The sequence below is a fragment of the Dama dama genome, chromosome 13 (genome assembly GCF_033118175.1).
Source record: "Dama dama isolate Ldn47 chromosome 13, ASM3311817v1, whole genome shotgun sequence".
Taxonomy (NCBI): Eukaryota; Metazoa; Chordata; class Mammalia; order Artiodactyla; family Cervidae; genus Dama; species Dama dama.
Genome location: NC_083693.1, coordinates 35,492,667 through 35,516,671, shown reverse-complemented (window position 1 = coordinate 35,516,671; position 24,005 = coordinate 35,492,667). Strand labels below are relative to the sequence as shown.

Here is a 24,005-nt window from a genome sequence, read left to right as displayed (position 1 = left end):
AGATCTCCAACAAGACAAAATGTTTTCTGTTCTGCAACTTTCCATCTCTATAGGAATGGAAAAGTGTTACACCCTTAAAGATCAGGGCCTTAAGAATGGGCCCTCCTGTGTATTTCAAGCTATAGTTGACATTCTTAACACAGTAGAATACAAAGGTTAAAATAAAAGAAACAGATTTAATAGGGAGTCAGATTTATTCTTCCCTATTACACGGACACGGACAAGATTCTTACTGTCTCTAAAGTACTTCTTGATAATTAAAAAACCAAACAAACAAGCTATGCCTTGCATCCTCCCTAAATATTTTCTGAACACCAGTCATGGTAACAGATATAAAGTGCTTTGCAAACAGCAGAGCCCTTCCTGGCACAAGGGGTCATCCATGTGATTATTTGGGCAGCACCAAGTGGTCTTAGATCACTTGGCCAAGCCTCTTGCCTTTTGCTGTCTTAACTCCAGCCAATCTCTGCTGCCACAGCCACCTTAACATGCATATGCATGAGTGGCTTCCTGGCTTCTCTGCTCAGAGTATCACTGCAGACGCACAGACCTGGTCCTGAGAACTGGAGGGCAGAGCAACTCACACAGCAGACTCCTGCCTGCCTGCTTCTCAGCGCCCTGCCCACCCCTCCTGATCCCTGGCCGCCAGCTGGCTCCCATGAAACCACCGAAGGCATCCCAGCATTTTAGAAGCATTCGGAGAAACGCCAACCAACACTACTTCTATCAGGAGTCCCTGCTGCTCAGGTGAGCCGTCCCGCCCATCCACCGGGCAGTTAAGGCAGGTGTGTGAGGAGGAAAAGCCTGGGTCCCCCTTGCTTGCATCTTTCCAGAGGACCAAGTGCCCATCTTCCTGGGTTCTCCTTCAGAATAAGCTCAGAAACTCCTTTATCCAGGTCCTTATCCGTCAAGGAAGACAACCTCAGCCACGTGCACAGAGGGTAGTGTCTACCTGCTTCTGATCAGCATCAGAAAGCTTACACCCCAACCTGCCTTTATTGCTGGCCAAACCCACAGACGTCCTTTATCTGTTTTCTCTTCTCTTTACTCCATCAGCAATATCAAGAGAGAGCAGATGATACATCTGGCATAATAAATGAGGTTTCTGTTAGAATATAGACTAGATAGAAATGGGGGAGTGTTACTTGAATTTGTTAAACATTTGCAAAGGTATATTAAAACCTCCATAAATTCGGAGAAGCTGGAGAAAATTCTCCTTGGAGTAAGTAAAAACAATCTGAATTAGAAAAAACAAAGGAATTATTTCCCCTTACCTTTAAGTGCTTCCTTGAAGAAATAGCCATAGCACAATACTCTATCCCCTCCTGAAAAGTTGCTTTAGGGTACATATGTCCTTTTGAATTAAGCTTTGAATTAAGCACAGGAAGCTCAGCTCAGGTGCTCTGTGATGATCTAGAAGGAAGGATGGGCTGGGGGCGGGGAATGGTCAAAGGAGAGGGGATATATGCTATACTTTAAGCTGATTCACTTCGTTGTACAGCAGAAACTGTTAGGGAGTCCAAGCTGACTCTGCTTGCCAAACGACAGGCCAATGAATCTGAGAGAGGAGGGGTTGAGGCAAGGGACAGATTTTAATTGGGGAGCCGGCTGTTGGAGAAGATAGCAGGCTAGCGCCTCAAAATAACCATCCTGTTAGGGCTGGGTTGCCAGGTCCTTTCCTCAATCAGAGATGGGAGGAAGTGAGGAAGCAAAAGCAAAAAGACTTCAGTCCTTACAAATATCCCCTAGAATGACAAGCCTCAGGCAGGGGGATGTGTTAGTTTCACTTCCTTGCAATCCTTCACAGGTGAGTGCCTCAGGCAGGCCATTATGTATGTTTAATAACAAAAAAGGGTTAAAGTCACAGAAGCAGTTCCAACATAAATTCAAAATTAACCTTTCCCAGTTACAAAACTAACACAACATTGTAAAGCAATTATATTCCAATAGATAAGAAATAATATGTAACATTACGGAAAAAAAATTTGCATTAGAATTAGTGTATTCATTTTCACTGGGAATAAATGTTGCTACAAACTGGAAAGTTGTTCTCCTTAGAGAGTAACTAATACGCTGAAATATTTGCCTGTGAAAATTTGTTTAGCTAATTTGTTCATAGAAACGGCTGCCTGTTTCCCATCCTTATCTCAGATTTCAAATGAATCCAAGCAGGAGTGCGGAGTGGGGGGGCTCTCTAGATGAGATAGTTTGGTTTTTATTTATTTTACATCCAGAGTTAGGGGGCAGGAGGAGTCCTTTCTTTAAAATTAAGCTGATTATTTCAGTTAGCCTGTAAAAGAAATTGTTTTGCCACCAAAGATGCTACTCTTCAGGAATCCTACCTAAGTACTCTCTTGGTTCCTTTTACGACAGCTTCTGATAGCATCTTTTATCCTTCGAAGGTTATGTCTTTTACTGACCCATCAAAGTTATAGAATCCAGTGAATGTGTTCCGGTGGCTGCTAACACTACTGGATTCTCTCTCCAATGCCCCAGATCCCTCTCCTCTTCTTCCACACACACCAGCTTCATACAAATGACCCCCAGAGAGCAAGAGGCTGAACTTACCCAGGGTAAGATCTTGGCTGGAAGTAATTCTACTAATCTGATTTCCTCCTTAATGCTCTGATCCATTCAGCAACTTGGAGGACAGCTTTACTGCTGATGAAACGGGGGACAGCCATGATCCAGAACAAATCTTCCAGAACATACAGTTCCAGAAAGATCTCATGGCAAACATTCGCTGTCGACCCTGGACCATGGGGCAGAAGCTGAGGGCGCTGAGGTAAGGGCCCCGACAGCACCAATTGGTTATTGCAAGTGTAGGTGTGATAATCTGTTTCAGCCCTGTTTGACTCTTTGTGACCCCAAGGACTGTAGCCTGCCAGGCTCCTCTGTCCATGGGATTCTCCAGGCAAGAATACTGGAGAGGGTTGCCAAGGCCTTCTCCAGAAATCAACTCTATTTCAAAAAAACACAAAAAGTCATGTAGGGACTTCACTGGTGGTCCAGTGGTTGGGACTTTACCTTACAATGCGGAGGCTGTGGGTTCCTTTCCTGGTCAAGGAGTGAAGATCCCACTGCCTCAGGGCCAAAAAAAAAAAAAAAAACCCAAAACATAAAACAGAAGCAATATTGAAACATAATAATAAAGTCTTTAAAAATGGTCCACATAAAAAAAAATCTAAGTCATATATTCTATCAGAATTTTGAAAAGCATACAGAAACTCTGATGATTAACAATTATCTGAAATGTAAGAGAGTGAGTTTTTTTAACCAGCAGGCAGAACAAAGCAAATGATAACTTTTCAGTCAGGATTCAAGGAATGAACCAGGCCCTTCTCCATAAGTGTAGCCAGGGCTCTGAGACGCCGATACCAGGGAGGCCCAGGCCAGCCATCAAGCTCTCGGAGAATAGCTCGCCCTTCAAGACCTGCATTTGTCATCCCCTGTCACCTGTCTTCTCCCAGTCACCTTGAGAAACTACTGGAGCAATGGTCCAATAATTGGACGTGTGGAGACTCACCAGGTCTGTGGAAGGCAGAGAGAGCAATGGACCCTGACTGATCTGGGCTCAAGAGAGTGTTGCTGAGGCAGAGAAAGCAGGAAACTCCAGCCTTGGGTCTGGACCTACAGCCACCTGTCTGGGAAGACAGAGCATGTATCTGTTACCTGTAGAGAGGCTGGTCTGTGATGGGGCCTGGGTTAGGAACTGTCCCCACTGCTGTTACTGAAGGGTCCTTGGCATCCTTCAGTTCAGTTCAGTTCAGTTCAGTTCAGTCGCTCAGTCATGTCCAACTGTTTGTGACTCCATGGACCGTAAAACGCCAGGCCTCCCTGTCCATCACCAACTCCCAGAGTTTACCCAAATTCATGTCCATTGAGTCAGTGATGCCATCCAACCATCTCATCCTCTGTCATTCCCTTCTCCTGCCTTCAATCTTTCCCAGCATCAGGGTCTTTTCCAATGAGTCAGCTCTTCACATCAGGTGGCCAAAGTATTGGAGTTTCAGCTTCAACATCAGTCCCTCCAATGAACACTCAGGACTGATGTTTAGGATGGACTGGATGGATCTCCTTATAGTCCAAGGGACTCTCAAGAGTCTTCTCCAACACCACAGTTCAAAAGCATCAATTCTTTGGCACCCAGATTTCTTTATAATCCAACTCTCACATCCATACATTACTACTGGAAAAACCACAGCCTTGACTAGACAGCTAATGTAATGTCTGTTTTTTAATATGCTATCTAGGTTGGTCATAACTTTCCTTCCAAGGAGTAAGCATCTTTTAATTTCATGGCTTCAGTCACCATCTGCAGTGACTTTGGAGCCCTCCAAAATAAAGTCTGCCACCATTTCCACATCTATTTGCCATGAAGTGATGAGACCAGATGCCATGATCTTAGTTTTCTAAATGTTGAGATTTAAGCCAACTTTTTCATTCTCCTCTTTCACTTTCATCAAGAGGCTCTTTGGTTCTTCTTCACTTTCTGCCATAAGGGTGGTGTCATTTGTATATCTGAGGTTATTGATATTTCTCCTGGCAATCTTGATTCCAACTTCTGCTTCATTCAACCAGCGTTTCTCATTATGTACTCTGCATAGAAGTTAATAAGCAGGGTGACAATATACATCCTTGACATACTCCATCTCCTATTTGGAACCAGTCTGTTGTTCCACGTCCAGTTCTAACTGTTGCTTCCTGACTTGCATACAGGTTTCTCAAGAGGCAGGTCAGGTGGTCTGGTATTCCCATCTCTTTCAGAATTTTCCACAGTTTATTGTGATCCACACAGTCAAAGACTTTGGCATAGTCAATAAAGCAGAAATAGATGTTTTTCTGGAACTCTCTTGCTTTTTCGATGATCCAATGGATGTTAGCAATTGTATCTTTACTTCCTCTGCCTTTTCTGAATCCAGCTTGAACATCTGGAATTTCACGGTTCATGTACTGTTGAAGCCTGGCTTGGAGAATTTTGAGCATTACTTTGCTAGTGTGTGAGATGAGTGCAATTGTGCAGTAACTTAAACATTCTTTGGCACTGCCTTTCTTTGGGATTGGAATGAAAACTGGCCACTGCTGAGTTTTCCAAATTTGCTGGCATATTGAGTGCAGCACTTTCACAGCATCATCTTTCAGGATTTGAAATAGCTCAACTGGAATTCCATCACCTCCACTAGCTTTGTTCATAGTGATGCTTCCTAAGGCCCACTTGACTTCATATTCCGGGATGTCTGGCTCTAGGTGAGTGATCACACCATTGTGATTATCTGGGTCATGAAGATCTTTTTTGTACAGTTCTTCTGTGTATTCTTGCCACCTCTTCTTAATATCTTTTGCTTCTGTTACGTCCATACCATTTCTGTCCTTTACCAAGCCCGTCTTTCATCTCTGCATGAAATATTCCCTTGGTATCTCTAATTTTCTTGAGAGATATCTAGTTTTTCCCATTCTATTGTTTTCCTCTATTTGTTTGCACTGATCACTGAGGAAGGCTTTCTTATCTCTCTTTGCTATTCTTTGGAACTCTGCATTCAGATGCTTATGTCTTTGCTTTTCTCCTTTGCTTTTCACTTCTCTTCTTTTCACAGCTATTTGTAAGTCCTCCTCAGACAGCCATTTTGCTTTTCTACATTTCTTTTCCTTGGGGATGGTCTTGATCCCTGTCTCCTGTACAATGTCACGAACCTCCATCCATAGTTCATCAGGTTCTCTGTCTATCAGATCTAGTCCCTTAAATCTATTTCTCACTTCCAATGTATAGTCATAAGGGATTTGATTTAGGTCATACCTGAATGGTCTAGTGGTTTTCCCTACTTTCTTCAGTTTAAGTCTGAATTTGGCAATAAGGAGTTCATGATCTGAGCCACAGTCGGCTCCCAGTCTTGTTTTTGCTGACTGTATAGAGCTTGTCCATCTTTGACTGCAAAAAATATAATCAGTCTGATTTTGGTGTTGGCCATCTGGTGATGTCCATGTGTAGAGTCTTCTCTTGTGTTGTTGGAAGAGGGTGTTTGCTGTGACCAGTGTGTTCTCTTAGCAAAACTCTATTAACCTTTGCCCTGCTTCATTCTGTACTCCAAGGCCAAATTTGCCTGTTACTCCAGGTGTTTCTTGACTTCCTACTTTTGCATTCCAGTCCCCTATAATGAAAAAAACATCTTTTTTGGGTGTTAGTTCTAAAAGGTCTTGTAGGTCATCATAAAACTGTTCAACTTCAGCTTCTTCAGCATTACTGATCAGGGCATAGACTTGGATTAACGTGATATTGAATGGTTTGCCTTGGAAACAAACAGAGATCATTCTGTCAGTTTTGAGATTGCATCCAAGTACTGCATTTCGGACTCTTTTGTTGACTATGATGGCTACTCCATTTCTTCTAAGGGATTCTTGCCCACAGTAGTAGATATAATGGTCATCTGAGTTAAATTCACCCATTCCAGTCCATTTTAGTTTGCTGATTCCTAAAATGTTGACATTCACTCTTGGCATCTCCTGTTTGATCACTTCCAATTTGCCTTGATTCATGGACCCGGCATTCCAGGTTCCTATGTAATATTGCTCTTTACAGCATCGGACCTTGCTTCTATCACTAGTCACATCCACAACTGGGTGTTGGCCTCCTTAATCAACAGAAATTAACCAGAGGCCAGACAAGAAATTCAGGTGAGGCTTTATTGGGGTCCCTGCTGCAGCAGGGGAGAACAAGAACAGACAACAGATTCCCTTGTTTGCCAACTTGTTAAAGTGGGGGAGGGTACAAGTTTGCCTCTTTTGTGCAGTGAGGGTAGGGTGTGTTCAGGGGTCAGGCCGGAGGGATGGCTTAGGTGTCTGCCCACCTGAGGTGGTGCATGTGCAGGGGGCATGCACAGTACCCTGTTTTTGTTCCTGACTCTTCAGAAGTGATAGTTGGGGTTTTGGTCTCTTTGTATCTTATTGTCCATAATTTGCCCCAACTATGCATGCAAGTAGCTATTTTTAGTCCTTTATAGTTTCTTTGTATTTTGTTGCCTGGGAGGTGTGTCCAGGTGCACACACTGTAGGAAAGCGTCCCAGGTCCCAGCCTGGCTCACTGCTGCCTCGGCCCCCTACTCAGTCCTTACACACCCACCCTCTCCCATGGTTGCTTGAGGTCTCTGTCATCCTTATTAGCTAGTGGGTTATTCCAAGGGACCAACTGTATTTTATGCACCTCTGTGTTCCATTGTACTTGACCCAAACAGGTGTGCAGAAAGTTGCTTGCATGGAAAAACGTAATGAATGAATTGGGAGAATAGCACTGACATATACACACTACCATGTGTCAAATAAACATCCAGTGGGAAGCTCCACTGCTATAACACAGAGCTGAGCTGGGGGCTCTGTGATGACCTAGAGGGGTCAGATGGGGGTGGGGAGGGAGGGACAAGAGGGAAGGGATATATGTATACATACAGTTGAGTCACATCATCGAATAGCAGAAATTAACACAACATCATAAAGCACCTATATCCCAATCAGAAAAGAAAAACTTGACCTGAAATTTTATAATGAGTGAATGAAATGAAATGAATTATTATTTCACTGATACAGGCCGTTGTCTCTGCTGTTGTTATTCAGTCACCAAGTCATGTTTGACGTGACTCATGGACTGCAGCATACCAGGCTCTTCTGTCCTCCGCTATCTCCTAGAGTTTGCTCAAATTTATGTCCATTGAATTGGTGATGCCATCCAACCATCTTATCCTCTGCTGCCCTCTTCTCCTTTTGCCTTCAGTCTTTCCCAGCAACAGGGTCTTTTCCAGTGAGTCATTTCTTCTCACCAGGTGGCCAAAGTATTGGAGCTTCAGCTTCAGCCCTTCCAATGAATATTCAGGTTTATTTCTTTTAGGATTGACTGGTTTGATCTAGGATTGACTGGAAAGATTGAGGGCAGGAGGGAAAGGGGGTGGCAGAGGATGAGTTGGTTTGATGGCATCACTGACTCAATGGGCCTGAGTTTGAGGGACTCTGGGAGATAGTGGAGTACAGGGGAGCCTGGTGTGCTGCAGTCCTTGGGGTCTCGAAGAATCAAACACAACTTGGAGACTGAACAACAACTGGTAATCAAAAGTTAGGAAATGCAAGATTTGTATAAGCGCATCTCTTCTCCACGGTTTGGCTATCTATTCCTACTGCACATTTACATGTGTTGCCGGGATGACCAGGGTGATAAACTTGTGCTCACCACCATGTTTTATTTCCTCTCTCAGGCGAGCGAAGGACATTGTGCTGAAGTTTGAAGGGCGGTTGACCAGGACTCGAGGCTACCAAGCGGCCGGTGCAGAGGTAAAGAGCACACACACACAGATGCCCACCCTTCCTCTGGTCCCCTAGCCCAGGCAGTTGTACTTAACCTTGAACTTGCTGTACTACATGTGTTATAAACGTCCATCATTAATAGTTGTTGAACAGTATGGTGAGCTCGAAGGTCCGAGTTTCCCAAAACTTGCATTTGAAGTCCTGATGATGTCACTTAACAAATTGTGCACCCCCCAAGGAAGCCCAACTCATCAGCAAAAGGAGATCTTCCCTTGGAAGAATGATCTGGCCTCTTTCCCAAGTGAAGCCCACTTATGTGTGTGGGTTTTCTTCACTAATGAGAAAGTTGCAGGCATATTCCAACACTCATTTTGTAATACAGTGTTATATTATTGCTTGTTACTTTTCCCATCCAGTTACTTACAGTTGAACTTTGGTATACAATGAAAGTATTTATTAATAAAGACATTCCAATAATTTTCATAAATGCTTCAAAAGCAACAACAAACAAAAAAATTTCTTCCACTATAATCCTCTACTTTCCATAGTATCTTTTGGTGGGGGATGAAGTAGAAAAGAATAACTTTTACTGCTTTGCTTGTATCTTTCTTTAAACTTCACATTTCAGTCATTGGATATATAGTTTTCACATCAGGCTAATTATGTTGTTGCTGTTTAGTCACTAACTCGTGTCCAACACTTTGCAACCCCATGGACTGTAGCCACCAGGCTCCTCTGTCCATGGAATTTCCCAGGCAAGAATATTGGAGTGGGTTGCCATTTCCTTCTCCAGGGGATCTTCCCAACTCAGGGGTTGAACCCACGGTTCCTGCATTGACAGGTGAATTCTTTACCATCTGAGCCACGAGGGAAGCCTCAGAGTAATTACAGTATATAAATATTTTTGTCTTGCTTTTTTTCACTTAACACCATAACAAGGATTTTTCTCCATGTTTCTATGTTTATTTTTCACCATGTTTTTATACTTATTGTTTTCTATGACTCTGTAATATTCCATCAGGAAGATGGATGTTAATTTAATTAGTTACTTGCCTGCTGGTGATATTTAAATAGCTTCTAATTTTTCATTAGTGTTAACAGACCTTCAAAGATTGTCTTTGTGCAGATGGCTTTTCCAGTCTTTTAAAAGTCTTTTTCTAGGATACATGTCAAAACTATGACCTCTGTAGAAAAAAAGATGATCCATGTTTTTTGGTTCTTGATAAATATCAATCAATTGTTTCTCCAAAGCATTTACCATCCACTATGAAGACAGCAGATTTTTTCATTCTGACACTTTGGTTCTTCCCCTCCTCATTCATAACATCATTCCTCTACCCTTTTTTCTTTTTCGGGGTTGACTATTTATTCTTATGTCTTGTATGATAGTGATCAATGATTGTGTTTTTTTTTATTGGAATATAATTGCTTTACAATGTTGTGTTAATTTCTGCTGTACAAGAAAGTGAATCAATGATATTTATTCATATATCCTCTCCCACCCACCCTCATCCCTCCTCTCTAGGTCATCAAAGAGCACCAGGTTGAACTCCCTGTGCTATACAACATCTTCTCACTAGCTATCTATTTTATACATGGTAGTATATACATATATCAATCCCAATCTCCCAGTTTGTCCCACCCATCTCCCCCCGCCACGTCCACATGTCCCTTCTCTATAAGTATGTCTATATTTCTGCCCAGGAAATAGGTTCATCTGTACCATTTTTCTAGATTCCATACATATGCATTAGTGTATGATATTTGTTTTTCTCTTTCTGACTTCAGTTCAGTTGCTTAGTTGTGTCCGACTCTTTGCGACCCCATGGACTGCAGCATCCCTGTCCATCACCAACTCCCAGAGCTTGCTCAAACTCATGCCCATCAAGTCGGTGATGCCATCCAACTATCTCATCCTCTGTCGTCCCTTTCTCCTCCTGCCCTCAATCTTTCCCAGCATCAGGGTCTTTTCCAATGAGTCAGTTCTTCACATCAGGCGGCCCAAGTATTGGATTTTCAGCTTCATCAGTCCTTCCAATGAATATTCAGGGCTGATTTCCTTTGGGATTGACTGGTTTGATCTCCTTGCAGTCCAAGGGACTCTCAAGAATCTTCTCCAACACCACAGTTCAAAGGCATCAATTCTTCGGCACTCACCTTTCTTTATAGTCCAACTCTTGCATCCATACATGACCACTGAAAAACCATAGCTTTGAGTAGACAGACCTTTGTTGGCAAAGTAATGACTCTGCTTTTTAATATGTTGTCTAGGTTCGTCACAGCTTTTCTTCCAAGGAGCAAGCATCTTTTAATTTCATGGCTGCAGTCACCATCTGCAGCCATTTTGGAGCTAAAAAAATAAAGCCTCTCACTGTTTCCACTGTTTCCCCATCTATTTGCCATGAAATGATGGGACCGGATGCCATGATCTTAGTTTTCTGAATGTTGAGTTTGAAGCCAACTTTTTCACTCTCCTCTTTCACTTTAATCAAGAGGCTCTTTAGTTTTTTGCTTTCTGCCATAAGGGTGGTGTCATCTGCATAGAGGTTATTGATATTTCTCCCGGCAATCTTGATTCCAGCTTGTGCTTCATCCAACCCAGCATTTCGCATGATGTACTCTGCATATAAGTTAAATAAGCAGGGTGGCAAAATACAACCTTGACGTACTTTCTCTCTGACTTACTTCACTGTATGTGACAGACTTTAGGTCCATCCATATCTCTCCAAATGACCCAATTTTGTTCCTTTTTATGCTTGGGTAATATTCCATCTTACTTACATTAATGTACATTGTGTACACATTACATTTAGAATTAAATCCAGACTCCTTCCTCTGACCCACCAGATCAGCCATTTGCTACCTTTTTGACCTCATCACATTCCTTTCTCCTTATTCTTTTCTGTAAAATGCCCAGCTCATGCTAACCCACAGGCTTCTCCTGGCTATTCTCCCTTTTTAGGTAGCTCCTCTAAGGACTTACTATTTTTTGAACTATTGATTAACTTTCATTCACATCTCAGCTCAAGTATGACCTCCCCAGATAGACCTTCCTTGACCCTTTGTTTCAAAGAGCTATCCCCCAGTTCTAATGAGTTGAATTCTTTGTTGTTTCCTCCCCTCTACCTGGATGCAAACTCCACACCAGCTGATACCTTACATGTCTTGCTCATGACTTGTATCCGAGGTACTGGAAACACAACATAGGTGCTCAGTACACACTCTGGATGGACAGACTGTTCATAAGCTATAATACATGTTGTTAGTACATATCTGCTCTCGATGATCTTAGAAGCCTTACCAAATCTCAATAACCCAGGCCTGAAATTAGGACCCATTTCTTCCTTGGTTTTGCTTTATTTTGTGTTCACTTTGCCCTTAAAAGGCTTCCCGGGTGGCTCAGATGGTACAGAGCCTGCCTGCAGGTAGGACACCTGGGTTTGATTCCTGGGCTGGGATGATCCTCCTGGAAAAGGGCATGGCAACCCACTCCAGTATTGTTGCCTGGAGAATCCCATGGACAGAGGAGCCTGGTGGCTACAGTTCATGGGGTTGAAAAGTCAGACATGACTGAGCGACAGCATGCCTGCTGGGAGCCTCACCCGCACGTAGGACCTGGGCTCCACACAGTCACTGCCACCCTCATGGATGTCAAGTCCTCTAATCCTGCTCCCTCCTCTCTAGCTGTGGCGGAAGTTTGCTCGTCTGGCCTGTAACTTTGTGGTCATCTTCATTCCCTGGGAAATGAGGATAAAGAGAATTGAAAGTAAGTGCTGGCACTTGGAGGAGTGGGGTGGGAGGTGGTGCTGGTGGCCAGCCAGCAGTGAGGTCTGAGATGGGTCTGGGGCAAACTGGTTCCTACACTGGATAGTCAGGGCCCTTGTACATGCAGTGTTGACTGAGGCTGCCCAGGGGTCTGTGGAGGTGGGAGACACAGTGCTTGTCTGTCCCTACCACCTCCCAGGATAAAAACAGCCTCACATTCCGCTGGGGCTCTGTCAGTTATCTGTCAGTTCATGCCTTAGATACAATATAAACCCAGAAACAATAGGGAGGAAAAACTGTTAGATGAATAAAAGGATAACATGGGTGATTGCAAAACAAAATGCAAAGATTAGCATTTTGAGAGAGGTGACTGTACTCATTTAGAAAAATACACCCCCCCCCCAATTAAATCAATCACAGTAACATTTGAAAGCACACACACAGGGGGACTTCCCTGGTGGTTCAGTGGTTAAGAATTTAACACTCCCAACACAGGGGTCATGGGTTTGATCCCTGCTCAGGGAACTAAGATCCCAAATGCTGCACAGCACAGATGAAATAAATAAATGTTTAAAAGAATAAAAACCCACACAGTACAAACACACAAATGCAACACACAGGAATAAATATAACCAGAAGTCTGAAATGAAAACTAAAATTTGATCATGAGATATTTAAAACATTTTGTGAAGAGACATAGAATGATTTAATATTTGGGAGGTATTGATTTTCTCAATATCAATTCATAAGGTTTAATGCAATTTCAATAAAATTACAATACAGTGTGTTTTGTGTATTACTCATAGAGAAAAAAAAAACTAACTGAAAACCTTTTTAAAAGGAAAAACTCAAATGAACTTGTATAACCAAAATGTTAAATAAAATATGTTGTAGAAACTACAGGAATTGAAACATGTAGTATAGCGCCATAATTGATGCTGGAACAATTGATTCAACTGTTTTAAAGAATAACCTAGATCTTTCACTTTAAAGCTCCATTAGGTCAGTTCAGATGCTGAGTAGTGTTCAACTCTTTGCCACCCCATGGACTGCAGCACACCAGGCTTCCCTGTCCATCACCAACTCCCAGAGCTTGCTAAAACTCATGTCCATCAAGTCAGTGATACCATCCAACCATCTCATCCTCTGTCATCCCCTTCTCCTCCTGCCTTCAATCTTTCCCAGCATCAGGGTCTTTTCCAATGAGTCAGTTCTTCACATCAGGTGGCCAAATTATTGGAGTTTCAGCTTCAACATCAGTCCTTCCAATGAACACTCAGGACTGAACTCCTTTAGGATGGACTGGTTGGATCTCCTTGCAGTCCAAGGGACTCTCAAGAGTCTTCTCCAGCACCACAGTTCAAAAGCATCAATTTTTTGGCACCCAGCTTTCTTTATAGTCCAACTCTGACATCCATACATGACCACTGGAAAAACCATAGTTTTGACTAGATGGACTTTTGTCGGTAAAGTAATGTGCTGCTTTTTAATATGCTGTCTAGATTGCTCATAGCTTTTCTTCCAAGGAGCAAGCGTCTTTTAATTTCATGGTTGCAGTCACCATCTGCAGTGATTTTGGAGCCCATAAAAATAAAGTCTCTCACTGTTTGCATTGTTTCCCCATCTATTTGCCATCAAGTGATGGCATCAGATGCCAAGATCTTAGTTTTCTGAATGTTGAGTTTTAAACCAACTTTTTCATTCTCTTTCACTTTCATCAAAAAGCTCTTTGTTTTTCTTCTCTTTCTGCCATAAGGGTGGTGTCATCTGCATATCTAAGTTTATTGATATTTCTTCCGGTAATCTTGATTGCAGCTTGTGCTTCATCCAGCCTGGGATTTCTCATGATGTACTCTGCATATAAGTTAAATAAGCAGGGTGACAATATGCAGCCTTGACTTACTCCTTTCCCTATTTGGAACCAGTCTGTTTTTGCATGTCCAGTTCTAACTGTTGCTTCTTGATCTGCATACAGATTTCTCAGAAGTCAGGTCAGGTGATCTGGTATTCCCATCTCTTAAAGATTTTCCACAGTTTGTTGTGATCCACACAGTCACAGGTTTTGGCATGGTCAATAAAGCAGAAGAAATACATGTTTTTCTAGAACTCTGTTTCTTTTTTGATGATTCAGTGGATGTTGGCAATTTGATTTCTCGTTCCTCTCCCTTTTATAAATCCAGCTTGAACATCTCGAAGTTCACGGTTCATGTACTGTTGAAGCCTGGGTTGGAGAATTTTGAGCATTACTTTGCTAGTGTGTGAGATGAGTGCATTTCTGCTGTAGTCTGAACATTCTTTGGCATTGCCTTTCCTTGGGATTGGAATGAAAACTGACTTTTCCAGTCCTGTGACCACTGCTGAGTTTTCCAAATTTGCTGGCATATTGAGTGTAGCACTTTCACAGTGTCATCTTTTAAGATTTGAAATAGCTCAACTGGAATTCCATCATCTTCACTAGCTTTGTTCATAGTAATGTTTCCTAAGGCCCACTTGACTTTGCATTCCAGGATGTCTGGCTCTAGGTGAGGGATCACACCATCATGCTTATCTGGGTCATGAAGATTTTTTTTGTACAGTTCTTCTGTGTATTCTTGCCACCTCTTAATATCTTCTGCTTCTGTTAGGTCCATACCATTTCTGTCCTTTATTGTGCCTATCTTTGCATGAAATGTTCCCTTGGTATCTCAAATTTTTTTGAAGAGATCTCTAGTCTTTCCCATTGTATTGTTTTCCTCTATTTCTTTGCATTGATCACTGAGGAAGGCTTTTTTTTTTTTATCTCTTCTTGCTATTCTTTGGAACTCTGCATTCAAATGGGTATATTTTTCCTTTTCTCGTTTGCCTTTCCCTTGTATTCTTTTCACAGCTTTTTTTAAGGCCTCCTCAGACAACCATTTTCCCTTTTTGTATTTTTTTTCCTTGGGGATGATCTTGATCACTGTCTCCTGTACAATGTCACGAACCTCCATCCGTAGTTCTTCAGGCACATTTTCTATCAGATCTAATCCCTTGGATCTATTTGTCACTTCCACTGTATAATCATAAGGGATTTGATTTAAATAGGAAACCATGAGGGAACAAAAGAAATACAAGTAATGTGATGTCAGAATGGAAGCCTGTCAAATTCTGAAAGTAAAGAAGAAATCATCCAAGAAAGTACTGTTATATTTAACTACACATAAAAGTAATTTTACGTACATAAAAAATAGAGGTAAAAGTTAGATGACAGATTGAGGAGGGGAAAAGTATTTTTAACATTTAAGTGATATTAATCCCTTTCATACCAGTGGTAGAAATGTCAATTGGGATGCTATTTCTAGGGGAAAGTGGTAATTTGAACCAAACACCTTCAAAATGTTTATACTGTTTGATAGAACCCTTCCATTCCCTAACAACCAGAGGAAACAGCAGCCACAACAAAATCAGTCACACTTGGTCCCCTGCCCAGATCCCTTTACTTGTCTGGTCCACCCTTTTTCAGCTGTTCTGAGTGCTGGCTGCTATGTCTTCTGGCCACTCCCTTCTCTCGAGGATTAGTCTTGGCCCACATGGTTCCAGATGTTGGGCACACATCACTTGCTCCCCCAGACCCACTGGAGAGCTTACAGGTGATGACTAAGGGTAATTTAAGTCTAGCTTCTTGTTCAAAGTGGAACCAACACTATGATGCAACTTGCCCTCCAGAGCTCCCCATGGGGTTAGGCTAAGCCAGGCTCAAGTTGAGACCACATTTTTGCTCAGCTCTTTCCCCTGACCTCCCCTGACCCCCTGACCCTCTTCCTCCTGAGACTGCTTCCTCAATATATCATATTCAGTTCAGTTCAGTCAATCAGTCATGTCCGACTCTTTGCCACCCCATGGACTGTAGCATGCCAGGCTTCTTTTGTCCATCACCAACTCCCAGAGCTTGCTCAAACTCATATCCATCAAGTTGGTGATGCCATCCTACCATCTCATCCTCTGTCATTCCCTTCTCCTGCCTTCATTCTTTCCCAGCATCAGGGTCTTTTCCAATGAGTCAGTTCTTCACATCAGGTGGCCAAAGTATTGGAGTTTCAGCTTTAGCATCAGTCCTTCCAATGAATATTCAGGACTGAACTCCTTTAGGATGGACTGGTTGGATCTCCTTGCAGTCCAAGGGACTCTCAAGAACCTTCTCCAATACCACAGTTCAAAACATCAACTCTTCAGTGCTCAGCTTTCTTTATAGGTCAACTCTCACATCCATACATGGAAAAACCATAGTTTTGACTAGATGGACATTTGTTGGCAAAGTAATGCCTCTGCTTTTTAATATGCTGTCTAGGTTGGTCATAGCTTTTCTTCCAAGGAGCAAGCGTCTTTTAATTGCATGGCTGCAGTCACCATTTGCAGTGATTTTGGAGTCAAAAAAAAAAAAAATTCTCTCACTGTTTCCCCATCTATTTGCCATGAAGTGATGGAACCAGATGCCATGATCTTAGTTTTCTGAATGTTGAGTTTTAAGCCAACTTTTTTACTCTCCTCCTTCACTTTCATCAAGAGGCTCTTTAGTTCTTCTCTTTCTGCCATGAGGGTGGTGTCATCTGCATATCTGAAGTTATTGATATTTTTCCCGGTTATCTTGACTCCAGCTTGTGCTTTATCCAGCCCAGCACTTCACATGATATACTCTGCATGTAAGTTAAATAAGCAGCGTGAAAATATACAGCCTTGACTTACTCCTTTCCTGATTAGGAGCCAGTCTGTTGTTCCATGTCCAGTTCTAACTGTTACTTCCTGACTTGCATACAAATTTCTCAGGAATCAGGTCAGGTGGTCTGGTATTTCCATCTCTTTAAGAATTTTCCACAGTTTGTTGTAATCCACACAGTCAAAGGCTTTGGTGTAGTCAATAAAGCAGAAATAGATGTTTTTCTGGAACTCTCTTGTTTTTTCGATGATCCAACAGATGTTGGCAATTTGATCTCTGATTCCTCTGCCTTTTCTCAATCCAGCTTGAACATCTGGAAGTTCACAGTTCGTGTACTGTTGAAGCCTGGATTGGAGAATTTTGAGCAATACTTTGCTAGCATGTGAGATGAGTGAAATTTTGCAGTAGTTTGAACCTTCTTTGGCATTGCCTTTCTTTGGGATATATATATCATGTTAGTTGAACCCTTTTCTCAGGCTCTGCTTCTAGGAAATCTGACCTTAGAAACTGATTTCTGCAGAATCATTTATGCTAGCAAATACTCTACCTAGTGAAAAGTTAGAAACTTCCAAAGAGTCAGGGAGTGGGGTTTAAGTTAAATAAATTGTGTAAAATTCATTGGATGGAACAATAAAATTCATTTTATAGGGAAATATTTAGTATGAGAAAATGTTCATAATAGACTGTTAACCCTAGATGTGTAGAGATATGACAGCTTTATACCAAAAAATACACATATGGTTGACACATATGGATGACAATGGATGGTTCCACTAAAAATTACTAGAAAGTAATTCTAATAGTGATTTTAATTTAGTAGCCTTGGAGTAGGTGACTTTTTTGGGCTTTCTTTGTGATGTTTTGTGTTTTCCTACTTATTATGAAACATAAGCTAGATTTGAAATAAAATTTCAAGATGCTACTTTTCCAAAGTATGATACAAGTCCACCTGCTCCAGAAAGTCATCACAAGTGTCACCTACATCCCCATCCAACTTTATCTAAGCCCCCTTGTTTTCTCAATAGAAATTTGTTTTTATTCATTTTTTGGCCACATTGTGGGGCACGTGGGAACCTCAGTTCCAGGACCAGGGAGTGGTCCACCTACCACCTGCCACCTTCCACTGTGCCACTTGCAGTGGAAGTAGGGAATCTTAACCATTAGACCACCAGGGAAGTCCCAGAAATTTGTTTTTAAATGCTCTTTTTATTTTAGAATAAGTTTAGATGTATGGAAAAGTGGCAAGGGGAATTCTTATAACCCCTTTGACCACTTTTCCCTAACATCTAACACGCTGTTATTTCTTTTGAAATTAAGACAAAAGAATCCTTACCATACCCTTGGAATTTTCCAAACTATGCAAAATGAAAAAGAAATCTTTTAAATCCTCAAAAATAGGCTGATATTTCTGAACATAGGTGGAATGTAAATCTGATAAAATCATTTTAGGTCCATATGATATTAGGGATTAAGGATGTATGTGTGTAACTGGTAGGTATTAAGGAATGTGTTAATCCTTCTGAATGATCATCATGGGTCAACACCCTGACAGGGACATTATGGCACTCTTAGTCTATGTCCTGCTGATATAAGAAAAAAAATCAGTGTTGCTTTACAGTGAACTTCTTGCACTGGGGGGATTTACTTTAAACTGTGCTCCTTACCTTGTCTTTCTTTAGGTCATTTTGGATCTGGTGTTGCCTCTTATTTCATATTCTTGAGATGGTTATTTGGAATCAATATTGTGCTCATGATTATGACAGGTGCTTTTATTGTTCTTCCAGAGGTAAGAACTATATCAGGAGAGTTTAAAAGTGCTGTTTGTTATAATGAAGAGATGTTTAAAGCTGTAGTATAAGACAGGCACCCTCATTATCCTCGTGGGAAGGATAATCTGTGTGTCCAAACAGGGCTCGGTGAACTTTTTTCAGTAAAGGGCCAGATAGTAAATATTTCAGTCTTTGTGGGCTTTTTAAATCTGCCACATCATACAAAAGTAACTAATAAGCCCTAGGTCACTAGTAAGTATGGCTGCATTCTGATAAAATTTTATTTATGAGTACTGAGTCACTCAGTCGTGTCTGACTCTTTGTGACGCCATAGATTGTAGCCCCCAGACTCCTCTGTCCATGGGATTCTCCAGGCAAGAATACTGGAGTGGGTAGCCATTCCCTTCTCCAGGGGATCTTCCTGACCCAGGGATTGAACCCAGGTCTCCTGCATAGCATACAGATTCTTTACCATCTGAGCCACCTGGGAAGCAATTTTGGATTTTTTTCCAACCTGTGCAATGGTCTCCCCAGGTGGTTCAGTGGTAAAGAATCCAACTGTCAAGCAGGAGATGTGGCGTTGATTCCTGGGTTGGGAAGATCCTCCAGAGAAGAAAATGGCAACCACTCCAGCATTCTTGCCTGGGAAATCCCAAGGGCAGAGGGGCCCGGGGGTCTATAGTCCATGGGGTCGCAAAGAGTTGGATATGACTTAGCCACTAAACCACCACCACTCAAACCTTCCTTAGCTCTTGGGCCACACAAAAGGAAGTGTTAGGCTGGATTTGGCTTATGGGCCAGTGTGCAGACATTGTGTTAAAGTAAAATCCATTTCTCAACTAAACTTTATCTTTGCAAAGCAAATGGGACCATTTCCTATGCCATTATAGAAAGCCAGTGGCTTCAATCATCCTCCCTTAGAGGCCATGTCCAGCCTAGAGAGTACACTCAGACTGGCCCCAATCAGGCAAATGAAAGTCTGGGCACTCATGATGAATTCCTCATCAATAAGTATCAAGCAGAATCCACCTCCTAAGAGTCTTGTAGGTGAAGCATCTTCACAGGTGCATGGAGATCAGTGGCCCCTTTTCTTCCGGTCCCTTCCCACCCAGAGGACTGCATGATCGCCTTTCCTCTGTCACCAGCTCATTGCAGGCCAACCATTTGGAAGCACAGCCAGCAAGACCATCCCCAAGGAGCATATTGCATCTGCCCAAGATCTGGACACCGTTTGGTCTCTGGGGGTGAGGTTCATGCCCAGCCATGCTCTTGTCTCGAGGTGGGAGGGGGCTGTGAATGTTCTAGAACCTGGGAGTCAGAAATGACGCCAAGTGCTTTCTCTGCAGGGTTACCTCCAGTACTCAGTCCTCTTCTATGGCTACTACGGCAGGGAGAGACGGATCGGGAGAGCTGGGTACCGGCTGCCCTTGGCCTATTTCCTGGTGGGGATGGCGGTGTTTGCTTACAGCTTTATCATCCTCTTAAAAAAGTATGTCCGTTCAGTTCCTCAAAATCCATGCCAAATGCTGTGGATGATCTCATTTCATCTTGTCACTAACCCTGCAAAGTCAGGGCATACATCTGCTCACGTTACAGATTAGTTACAGATTAGGCGTGGCCTCCTTGCTTAGTCATATCTGACTCTGCAACAACTGTATGACCTGTAGCCCACCAGGTTACTCTGTCCATGTAATTTTCCAGGCATGAATGGATTGGGTTGCCATTCCCACCTCCAGGGGATCTTTCCAATCCAAGGATTAAACCTGTGCCTCCTGCATTAGCATGCGGATTCTTTACCACTAGTGCCATCAGGGAAGCTCTGATTCTGTGAACACACCAGCTTGTCTTCATCACACTGCCCCTTGCATCATCATAGCAAAGTCCAGGGAGAAGGGATTAGGATAAAAAAAGATAAAACAGTCATCATCATCATTATCATCAAGCAGATAAAACCTAGGGAGATGCGCAGTGACTTGAGTACCTTAAGAGTTCACACAAAAATGGGTACATGTATATGTATGACTGAGTCCCTTCGCTCTGCACCTGAAACTATCATAACATTGTTAATCTGCTATCAGTTCAGTTGATGTCCAACTCATTTCAACCCCATGGACTGTGCCACACCAGGCTTCCCCGTCCGTCACCAACTCCTGGAGCTTGCTCAAACTCATATCCATTGAGTCAGTGATGCCATCTAACTATCTCATCCTCTGTCGTCCTCTTCTCCTCCTGCCTTCAATCTTTCCCAGCATCAGGGTCTTTTCCAATGAGTCAGTTCTTTGCATCAGGTGGCCAAAGTATTTGAGTTGCAGCTTTAGCATCAGTCCTTCCAATGAATATTCAGGACTGATTTCCTTTAGGATTGACTGGTTTGATCCCCTTGCAGTCCAAAACCCCAATAAGAAATAAAGAGTTAAAGAAAAACAGGAACATGATAAAAATCAGCAAATAAGAATATTGTTGAAATATGTTTATTGATATGTAAGGTTATGTTTATAATTATGGTTATAATTAGATTATTATAAAACAGAAAAAACAGCAGGTGGTGCTAGTGGTAAAGAATCTGCCTGCCAGTGCAAAAGAAGCAAGAGATGTGCATTCCATCTCTGGGTTGGGAAGATCTGCTGGAGAAGGAAATGGAAGCCCACTCTAGTATTCTTGCCTGGATAAATTCCATGGACAGAGGAACCTAGTGGGCTATATATAGTCCATGGGGCTGCAGAGAGTCAGACACAACTGAGTGACTGAGCATACACACTCACATACAGGGAGATGCAGAGTGACTTGAGGACCGAAAGTTCACAGGAAGCTTTCCAGCTTAGCCTCTGGGGGGCCTCAAGACCCCACCTACAACATGAACCCTTTGCTGGATGTTAGAGTTTAAGAGACAAATTGCTGTCAACTCTGGAGCAGGAAACATGGATAGACAGAGAGGGAAAAGCTTCTAAGAGGAGAGATGCTCTAGAGCAGCAGACTTTTTTGGCACTGGGGACCAGTTTCACGGAAGACCATTTTTCCGTGGACAGGGTAGGGGATGGTTTTGGGATAATTCAAGCACATTACATTTATTGTGCATTTTATTTCTATTATTATTACATTGTGGTATGAAATAATTATACACCTCACCGTAGTGCACACTCTGGGAGCCCTGAGCTTGTTTTCCTACAACTAGACAGTCCCATTTGGGGGTGATGAGAGAGGGATGGGGTGCAAGTGAAGTAGAGACGAAGCTTCGTTAGCTGCCCAGTGCGGCCTGATTCTTAGCAGGCCACGGACTGGCACTGGTGCTTGGCCCAGGGGTTGGGGACCGCTGGCCTGAAGGACAGGAGCACTTTCTCCTGAGGACAGAATCGTGACTCCTGCCTCACATCTAATGCAAAGTCCTGTATAAGAGGTATCTGACAGGCTCCCACTTGGTGGGGTGGTAGCTTCATCGGGCAGGGGCTCCAAGGAGAACTGATTCAGTTCAAATTTGTTTCACAACCACAGCTGCACAAGTGCAGTGAGTGCACACACTTACAGGGACCTCCTGACCACTAGTGATGGGAGGGCTTATGCAAAGGACTTACCCAAGAATTTGCTGTTTTCACACTGTTCAAAGCGGGTGGTTGAGTTCACAAGCCACAAGCGGGGCTGAACCCAGCCAGGGCTCTGCCCGTCCACACATAGATGGGGCTCCTTGCTCTGCATGGACTCACAGCAGCCCCCAGTGGCTGAGCCTGTTTCCAACACTGTTCTTGCATGACCCTCTCTGGTCTTTTTGTAAAAAATTTTAATTAGTGTTTAGTTGACTTTTCAATATTGTGTAAGTTTAAGGTATACAGCAAAGTGAATCAGTTACACCTATATATGTGTGCTCATGTGCTCAGTCACTCAGTCCTGTCTGACTCTCTGTGACCCTATAGACTGTAGCCCACCAGGCTCCTCTGTCCATGGAATTCTCCAAGTAAGAATACTGGAGTGGGTTGCCACTTCCTACTCCAGGGGCTCTTTCTGACCCAGAGACTGAACCCACATCTCTTGCATCTCCTGCATTGGCAGGTGGATTCTTTACCACTAGCGCCACCTGGGGGAAGCTTACATATACATAGGTTCACAGATTGTTTCCCAATATAGGCCATTACAGAGTATTGAGTAGCATTCCCTGTGGTATGCAGCAGATCCTTATTAATTACCTGTTTTATATATATCAATGTATATGTGTCAATCCCAATGTTCCAGTTTATCCCCTCCCCCACTCTTATCCCACCCCCAGTAACCGTAAGTTTATGTTATACATCTTAACTCTGCTTTGGTTTTGTAGGTAAGTTCATTTGTAGATTTTTTGTTTCTTAAGATTCCACATATAAGTGATATAATATGATATTTGTCTTTCTCTGACCAACTTCACTTAGTATGAGGATCTCTAGTTGCATCCATGTTACTGCAAATGGCATTGCTATTCTTTTTATGGCTGAGTAATACTCCCTTGTTTATACACACCACGTATTCCTCTATTCCTCTGTTGGTGGATGTTTAGGTTGCTTCCACGTGCTGGCTGTTGTGAGTGGTGCTGCAGTGAACATTGGGTGCATGTGTCTCTTTTGAATTATGTTTTCTCTGGTCCTCTCGTGCAGGATGGCTAAGAACTCCCGCACAAGCCTCGCCAGCGCTTCCAGTGAAAACTATACATTCTGCTGGCGGGTGTTCTGCGCTTGGGATTACCTCATCGGCAACCCAGAGGCGGCCGAGAGCAAAACCGCAGCCATCGTGAACAGCATCAGGGTGAGTTAGGGAGCCGTCCAGGCTGCCGGGAGTCAGGGCTCTGCAGACCACAGCCTTTATAGCAAGAGCCGCTGGCCCTCTGTCGGGGGTCAGCGTGGTCCCGTTCCCATGGCACTCAGACCAAGGCAGCCACAGTCTCCAACGTCACGTGACATGATGTGTCCCCCACATGCCCCAAACAATCCGATGGTGTGCAGGAGAAAAACACTGGAACTTTTTAAAAAAATTTCATCCTTCTAAAATTTCCATGTGTGTATCTGTGTTAATTTGCATAATGGATTAGTACCTTGTTGCATGCATATAACTTGTAAATGAATAAAAACATCTATGTGGGAGATACAAGCTCTTAGCATTGACTTAGAAGATAACACAGTAAAAAGCATTCAGTGACAGAGCTCCTGAACAACAACATTACAGCTAAATGGTGCCGCTTCTGAGAAAAACATTATTTAGATCATTTTGATGATCTCAATAATTTACTTCTCCATTTCTTCTTTCCATTCTCCAGTTGCCTTTTTTAGTCTATTATTATACAAAGTGCTGATATAGAATGAAGTCTAGATGTTGAATTTATGATTTAAAATACTGGATAAGTCATTTCTCTCATAAACTATTTGTAAAAATTTATGACTAATGAAAATACTAAGCTTTCAATACTGTATGTGTCTTTCTTTAAAGGAGGCTATACTGGAAGAACAGGAAAAGAAGAAAAGCAAAAACCTGTATGTATGACAAACTCCCCATACTAGAGT

The 24,005-nt window shown here is 42.6% G+C and overlaps 1 protein-coding gene across 1 annotated transcript in view; it reads left to right on the top strand.

Annotated features, from left to right (window-relative positions):
• The first annotated feature begins 556 nt into the window (after positions 1 to 556).
• Positions 557 to 24,005, top strand: part of TMC3 (transmembrane channel like 3) — a 53,155-nt gene continuing 29,706 nt past the window's right edge. Inside the window, exons 1-9 of the mRNA XM_061159623.1 lie at positions 557 to 747; positions 2,639 to 2,785; positions 8,235 to 8,310; positions 11,968 to 12,049; positions 18,400 to 18,506; positions 19,635 to 19,733; positions 19,836 to 19,978; positions 23,106 to 23,253; positions 23,932 to 23,975. Of these exons, the coding sequence (XP_061015606.1) occupies positions 659 to 747; positions 2,639 to 2,785; positions 8,235 to 8,310; positions 11,968 to 12,049; positions 18,400 to 18,506; positions 19,635 to 19,733; positions 19,836 to 19,978; positions 23,106 to 23,253; positions 23,932 to 23,975 (935 nt within the window). The 5' untranslated portion in view covers positions 557 to 658. The remainder of the gene's footprint in view (positions 748 to 2,638; positions 2,786 to 8,234; positions 8,311 to 11,967; positions 12,050 to 18,399; positions 18,507 to 19,634; positions 19,734 to 19,835; positions 19,979 to 23,105; positions 23,254 to 23,931; positions 23,976 to 24,005) is intronic.